This window comes from Juglans regia, chromosome 10 (genome assembly GCF_001411555.2).
Source record: "Juglans regia cultivar Chandler chromosome 10, Walnut 2.0, whole genome shotgun sequence".
Classification (NCBI taxonomy): Eukaryota; Viridiplantae; Streptophyta; class Magnoliopsida; order Fagales; family Juglandaceae; genus Juglans; species Juglans regia.
In genome coordinates, this window is record NC_049910.1 from 1,311,886 (window position 1) to 1,320,255 (window position 8,370).

The window sequence follows — 8,370 nt, forward strand, 5'->3', positions numbered from 1 at the left end:
CAAGCTAGCCAAGTCTCACGCACCCATCCATCTTATCACCTTTTAAACTATATTGGAGGTTTTGGTGTCAAATGCTTCCTATATTATATTGTTATTTACCAAAAAGAAAATAGAGAACAAACTGAATACTCTTATCAGCTACCTAGCCGATCGATGTAACATCAATATCACATTTGCATATGAATGATTTTATCTAGAATGCCATCATGGGATGGTGGGGAGGGAATAAGATTAGTCATGTCCGGCCGGGCCGGGGGGTCTTGTCTTTTTTTGGTAAGATTAATTAAGAGTACTTCAACAAGAATATATCTATATATATATATATATATAATTTGTTAAATTAATGATTGAGGTAGATGGTAAGTTTAGAACGATCTTAATTGGTAGATGAGCTCTCAACATAGCAGCATTTTTGTTTGGGGGATGGGGACGTTATAACATGGATCGGATCGAGTACTAGCGCCAAGCATTGATTAGGGAACTTAGCTAGCTAGCTAGCTAGCTATATAGCACTTAATTTGTACTTAATTTCAACCTCGGAATGATTTTTTGAGGTTGCGTTTTGCTGATGTTAAAACAACAGCTAGCATTCTAATTCATATATTCTTGATTCGATCTCTTTCATATATGTGATCAGGCGATCGAGTACTTGTATAAATAAAGACGGCACAACAAACATATATATTGTACAAGAATTTTGAGTGTCTTGTTTCCATGCATGGTAGAAAGCTTTACAGCCACGAATTGCTGAGATTGGTAAGCTGAACAATAAATTAGCACGAGCTAGCTAGCTAGCGGCCTCTCTCTATATATATATATAGTACTCATGTACGTATGAATGGTTTTGGCTTCTCGTGCTGTACAAAAGAGGAAGATGAGGGGTGAAGTTGCAAGAAAAATATTTAACATATATAGGGATCGAATGAATGGTGAATGGTGGCTTAGAAAAATGGGGCAAAAGAGGGTGCATGTGGCTGTCATGGCACCCAATACAATGTGACCCTGTCTCTGAAAGAATGAGGAAATTGTAGGTGAGAGGTGCTCTGTCCTTGTAAGATCACCACCTGCTCAAGCAACGGACTTTCATTTGGGGACCCATTTTATATACGCCCATTAATGCCTGTTTTGAACCCATTCAAATCTACTAATATAAGAAAGGAATGCTAGCTGCAAGATAATATATATAATTATGTAACCTTTATTTTTATTTTTCCTCTTTAAGAGATGTGGAAATATGAGTTATGTGCTTAGATATCTGCATATATAATTTAGAGTAATGATACATGTACTTACGATTTTACTTATATTTTTATTTATAAAATTCATTTTGTTAGTTTTTTTTTAATTTAAATTTCAAATTTTAAATTTTATAATTTTCAACATATCAATAATTAATACATGAAAAAAGAAGTTTTTTATAAATTTTTCTTAAATATATTTAATATTTTTCAATAATTTATTATAATTATAAATTTTAATTTTTTCACGCGTTAATATATTAATAAGCGAACTTGTAAATAAGTTTTGTTTTTACAATATACAGAGAACTACTACAACCTGAGAAAGTCACAAAGTTTGCTTTTTGGTTTCAAATTTTAAACTAAAAAAAAATCTAAAATCCATGCCTAAAGTGTATAAATTTATAAAGTGCTTTAAGAAAGAAGAAAAAAAAAAAAGAAGTGATGTCCAGGCAAATTTGAAAGTCTAAAAAAACTTTAAAAAAAATATATAAAATGAAAAAAAAAAAAAAAAAAGGTCTCAAAGAAATAGTACTATTGCATGGCTGAAGCCCAATAACCTCTGGATAATCAAATTCACGGGTTGTGAGTTTCAATGCAACTAACCGTTGCACGCCATTCGATGATTAAACCTTAGCTGCTCCATGATTGGTCCGCTTGCGTCACCTAAAAACATTACCTCGTGTTCCACAGTCCTTCTTTTGATCACCGCTTGATTTGCCTAATCAAGTAATTAATTTAACGACAAAGTCAGTGCACTTTAACAGAGTAGTCTCCACGCAGCCTATCATTTCTCTTTAACTTTTTTTTTTTTAGAGAACCGATCTTTAAGGCTGACTCGACATTAGTAATTTGACTTCTATATGCCCGTATAAATAAAAAATTTGACTTTAATATTGCGGGCCATGTTCCCGTTAACATACGTGGCAGCTAAGTAATGAAAAGTGTAACAAATGCCTTTTGCCACGTGCAGCATGCATTACCACGTGTCAATAAATCATCGTGCTTTATTACGTTTAATCACGATTATGGGATGTGGTAACCAAAAATGTCTTCGTGTTACATGGACTAAACTCCGAAATGTGGGCTGGACTGGGTTGTTAATAGTTCTTTCTTCGAGGGGCCGTTTAGTCTGAGAAGAAAGTAGGACCCCCCCGTTGTTGCGGTACAGTTTCAGGACGTGCTTTTTGTCCAGGCTGAAGGTTGACAACCGTGCAAAGTACTGGAACGATGTCGTTTTGTAGACAAGAATCAAATGGGGGTGTTTCTAACGTCCGGGAATTCCCTCATATGCCGACAACAATCTCTTAAATTTTATTTTGGGGACGAGACGAGGTGGCCTTAACAAGTTTCGATTTTTGATACATTTCAAAGCAAATACGGTTTTCTCATTTCCTAATAGCACTTCTCAAATTTTAACAGTGCCCGGCCTCCACCGCTCCACGCCATTGGAAGGGTAATCTTGTCTTAAAAAATGAAAATTTGGGAGAGGCTTTTTACAGTTTGAAGCAGTCAATGATACTTTTACAAATACATACAACAAATTGACAAATTAAGACGGGGTTACAGTCAAGTCATTTCTCTGAGCTGCATTTCTGTGCGTACACGCTAGCTGCGTCTTAATTAGCACCCACAATAAGTAAGCGAGTCGCAATTAACTGAGACGGACCCTTATGGAGAAGGCAGGCGGGCAAGAGCAACCCCGGTCAAAAGCTGAGAGGATGAGAAAATGCGAGTGTAGTGTAGAAATTGAAAAGGAATAGCTCCCTTGCTAAGGTATATTATATTATTTGTTTACAGACAACAACTAACCCCAAGTGGGGTCAGGAACTTAACCATGGATTAGAACCAGGGTTGAAAAACCAAGTGGTTAAGAAGGACAACCACAAAACTCAAAAGATTTTTATTATCAGACAGCATCACTGCTGATCATCATCATCATCATCTATCTATCTATCCATCTTTCTGTTTCTCCTTCCTCCTTTCCTTCCTGGTTCTTAGCTCCTCATCACCCAAAATTAAAACTTTATCCCTCTGCCATAGCCCATAGTCTACCTATTTATTCCATTTTCTCCGACATCCTACTACTTCCGAGGACTCAGATGTTTTATCTGCAAAAAAACCTAACCCTAATAACCTGTTAAAAAAAAAAGCTCTTTTCTTTTTGCAGTGTTATATTTCTTTTTGGGGACCCTAGATGTTAGAGCGATGGACATAACCCCTACTATCGCCACCACCACCAACAACACCATCAGTGCCATCAAATCCCCAGAAGCTGACACTGAGACACCAACCCGGATCCAACCCTCCAAGCCCTTATCTTTCTCCAACGGTGTACTCAAGCGCCACAATCCTCACCACCACCACCACCACCTCGCCCCCCCACAACTTGTTGTCACCTACAAAGAATGCCTCAAAAACCATGCAGCGTCCTTGGGTAGCCACGCTTTAGACGGCTGTGGAGAGTTCATGCCCTCCCCTTCCGCCACCTCCGTCGATCCAACATCTCTCAAATGCGCTGCCTGTGGCTGCCACCGAAATTTCCACCGCCGCGAGCCCGACGACCCTATTCTCACCACCCATGTTATTGAGTACCAGCCCCACCACCGTCACCACCCTCCACCACCACCACCACTACCAGCCTCAAATCGAAGCCCCAATTCGGCTTCCCCACCGCCGATCTCCTCCTCGTACTACCCCTCCGCGCCGCACATGCTTTTGGCTCTCTCTGGGGGACTGTCGGCTCCACCCGAGAGCGCAGCTGGGCCTACTAACACTATGGTCACGCCCAGCCCCAATGCAAGAAAGCGGTTCAGGACCAAGTTCAGCCACGAACAGAAGGAAAAGATGCTTCAGTTTGCCCAGAGAGTCGGGTGGAAGATGCAAAAGAGTGACGAGGAATTGGTGCAAGAGTTCTGCAACGAAGTTGGGGTGGAGAAGGGTGTGCTAAAGGTGTGGATGCACAACAATAAGAACACCTTCGGGAGGAGAGATGTGAATGGTACTGGTGGGAACAGCAACAACATTCTTGAGCAAACCCACAACAACGGCAACGACGACGACAACAAAGAAACCAACAATCTCGGCGAGAACCCAAATCACTACCGTAGTGACAGCGGGACTCATGGTGCTGCTAATGGGTCTTCTTCATCTTCTTGATCGTTGGATGATATAATAATGAGGTGTTAGATAGAGTAAGACTGGAGTATTAATTACTTGTAGGTTGTTCTTGCTCAGTGCTTTATTGGTTTTTTTTTTAGTTAATCTTAATGAGATGATGATCACCTTGTTGAGGGATATCTTGGAAGAGCTAGATTGATCCAAAAGGGAATCCAGTTTGGTTTATTTTAGTTTTCTTTTTGCTGGTCTAAGTACTTTAGCTGTTATATTTATTAATTCTTTTTCAAAGTTCTTCTCCGCTTTTATTTCGCATGATATCTTCTTTTTTTTTTTTTTTGTCTTTTGGGACTGTAGTTTTGAAGCGTTTGTGGGGAATCTGGGATCGATCATTAACTTCATATTTTTATTTTAGCTTTATTTTTCTCTAGAAATTTTCTTTTTGCTAAAATATGTATCTTTAGAAGTTGGAATAGGCAGTTTATGCTTTCTCTTTGCCGGACAGCAAGAGAAGATCAGAATTGTTATTTCGGATCTAGCTAGTACTGTCTCATCATAGAGAGAGAGAGAGAGAGAGAGAGAGAGTTTTTCCTTATCTTCTGTCTGAGAGAAAGCAGCAGAAAGTGTATCAACATAAATTAGGGCGGTTGTATTATTATTATTATTCTCGTTTATATATCCCTTTAGCTTTATGTAATTCTTCTCGATCTGCTTGATTGATGAAGATAAGAGAATAAAAATGGCCGGAGACGAGAAATCTAATAATTCTATGCCAAATGGGGAGGAGATAAGCATGGAATTCTAGTACTTTATATGATAACTAGGCCAATGCTCATGTACGTTTAAATTTTAATTTCATGTTTATTCTGCAAGTGCATGCGGAAACTGGAAAGCATATATATCGTTGTCACAGTACCTCCATGTGCAATATTATCTTAATTTGCTGATCTTTTGGACACTTATTAGGGTTCTGGGAAAACCCTAATTATCCAAACTAATCTAAACTTGCACGTACGTACATGACTATACAAATTAGATAAATAATTATAAATTATATATGTAAGCCGGTATACGTAGCTAGCTCCTGTAATCTGTATTAATGTGTTTTTTTATTGTTCACTTCCCTTTAAAGGGAAGCAGATCAGTTCATGATTAATTGTTGGTATAATTTAGTAATGATGACGACTGACGATGAGGGTCGAAAGTAGGACTAAATATGGGTTGTTGTCTTGTCTACCACTTCTTCTAGGGTTGTTGTTTTGTTTTGGGTGATTGATGAAGTCAGTGTTCCCATTGTTTTTATATAGAAAATTTTTATTTATAAGCATCAAACACCACACATCATATATTATTATTTTTATTATTTTTTTCATAATTTTCTCTTATCAAATATGTAGTATATGGATAATGAGTAGAATAATTCAATTATTTTAAGAAGAATAAAACAAATAAAATTATTTAAAAAATAATACAAATAAAAGAAATTGTACTGTGTGGTGTATGAAACTTATGAATAGCAAAACTCTTTTGTATATAGTGCCATGTTTGGTGTTTGAGTTCCTACACCCAACTGCCAAAGCATGGGTCGGTAGACTCGGTACTCTTTATTACGGGTGAGAATCGGGTGGACTGGACCGGAAAAACCGACCGGACCAGCCAATTAGGTCCGGACCAGACCGAATCGAGAACGGTTTCGGTCGGTCTCGGTCCGAACTTCATAGGACCGAATTCATTCGGTCTGGTCCACGATCTAGGGGTTTTGCAGACTGGACCGGATCGAATGAAAATTTTTAAAAAAATATATTTTATAATTAATATATATTAATTATATAATTTTCATTTAATCAATTAATCTAATCCTATCACTAACTCATCATTAAGTAATTATTAACTAATACTAATATTTATAATTTTATACTAATACTAATATTTATACTAATACAAGTATTATATTAATAGTCTAGACTCTAGACTCTAGACTCTAATATGGTATAAAAAAATACTAATAGTCTAATAGAGACTATAGTTATACTTATACTAATATAGTTATAACTTATACTAAATCGCTATAACTAAAATTAGTATATTACTAATATATAGGTATACTATATTACAAATAGTCTAATACTAATACTATTATATAGTTATACTAATCATGATTCATAATAACTAATCACTATAAGTCTATAGTATTAATGTATTATTATATAATAAATAGTATTAGTATCACTATATCATTATAATATATACACACACACACTATAAGTCTATATGTAGTAGTAATAGTAACACTATAATAGAATAATATATAGTATTAGTATATATTAATATATTATGAGAGTTATAGCATAATACAATATATAGTATCAATATCAATGTATTATTATATAATATATATTCCACGATTAGTATATATTAATATGTTATAAGAATTATAGCATAATATATGTATAATAGACTAATAGTATAGTTAACTTAATATGTTACTACAAGTCTATAACTATATATAATATTAATATCACTATTAGTATAATATATAGTATTACTATTACTATTAGTATTGGTATAGTCTATAGTTATTTAGTATAATATAAGTATTATATTATACTAACTATATAACTATTCTAAGTTATAATAACTATACTCATATAAAAGTTATAGTATTAATAGCATATTATAAAAGTTATAGTATTATAGCATAATATATGTATAATAATATAATATTAATATCACTATAAGTTATAAGTTATAACTATATATACTTAATAGGCTTATAGGCTAATACAATGATTTATTAATCATATTACAAATTTACATATACAAAATGTAAAAATTTAAAAGTCTAATATATTGAAAAAATGAAAATTATCATAGATTCATTATTCATAGAATCATAAATTTATAATAAATTGAATTTGAGCCATTGACATACTCTAAGTTAGTAACAAATTAGCAATTAATATTTAACATTATAAATATAATTATCATTATATGTTAAGTTGTTAAGTTTTGGAAAATATGGCCTTCATATTGTTGGAAAATATGGTCTTCATGCCATGTACCCATTATATGTTAAGTTGTTAAGTATTGGATTGTAATTTGTAATAATTTTTGTATTATTATTATTATTATTATTTTTGTTTTCTAGTTTTTTTATATAGATTAGTTTTCTTTTATCATTGTATTTTTCAAGATCAAGTTTTGTTTTTTAGTATTTTTAGCTAAAAAATGTACAAAATTTGAAGTGGGCCGAAAATAATTGAAATTAGGTAAGAAAAAAAAAATCAGATTTAGATGGGCTGAATGACCCATTTTGGGCATGGTCCAGATCGAATGGACCACCCTGGACCGGACCGATCCGGTTACGGTCCAGGGTGGAAAATATCTGGACCGAATAGATCCGGTCCACAAAACCGCCTAAGACCGGACCGAGATCACCCCTACTCCTTATTCAATTTATGATTAATTATACTTGATCCCACTTGGGTGATCAGAGCTCATGTGGCTGAAATACCAAATATTATTGAATATTGGTAATTTATCGAATAAGATCATGTAAATAATATGTGAATATACATATATATAGGTAAAATAATATGATTTTAATAAATAATTATATATATTTTTCTCAAAGAAAACACGAACAATATTGCAAAATCAAACGACACAGTACACGATTATCTTAAATTGTTATAATTAATTATAATTATCGTTGCATGGTCGGCAATTTTTTTTTTAATTTGAAAATTTAATAAAATTTATTACAAGAAAAATGAGTATTTGTGATGAATTATTTGTAATGATAATAATTATTTATGATGAAAATAGATTTATTTTAACCAAAATAATTATTTTTATATAAAATAATTGATTATAAATAAATAATTTTCTTGTAGTAGTGATTGAGAGTTTAATTTGCTGAGAGCATGCATGCATGGGCTGGTCATGTTTGGCACATAATTTATAACTTTTTCAATGCCGACAAAGGATATTTGTTCATGATATAAAATTTATT

General features: G+C 33.8%; 1 protein-coding gene across 1 annotated transcript; it reads left to right on the forward strand.

Annotated features, from left to right (window-relative positions):
- The first annotated feature begins 3,131 nt into the window (after positions 1 to 3,131).
- On the forward strand, positions 3,132 to 4,591 carry LOC108984667 (zinc-finger homeodomain protein 10-like). Its single transcript, XM_018956694.2, has one exon. It carries the CDS (start codon positions 3,447 to 3,449, stop codon positions 4,395 to 4,397), a length of 951 nt encoding a protein of 316 aa, XP_018812239.1. The 5' UTR covers positions 3,132 to 3,446; the 3' UTR covers positions 4,398 to 4,591.
- Positions 4,592 to 8,370: the final 3,779 nt, after the last annotated feature.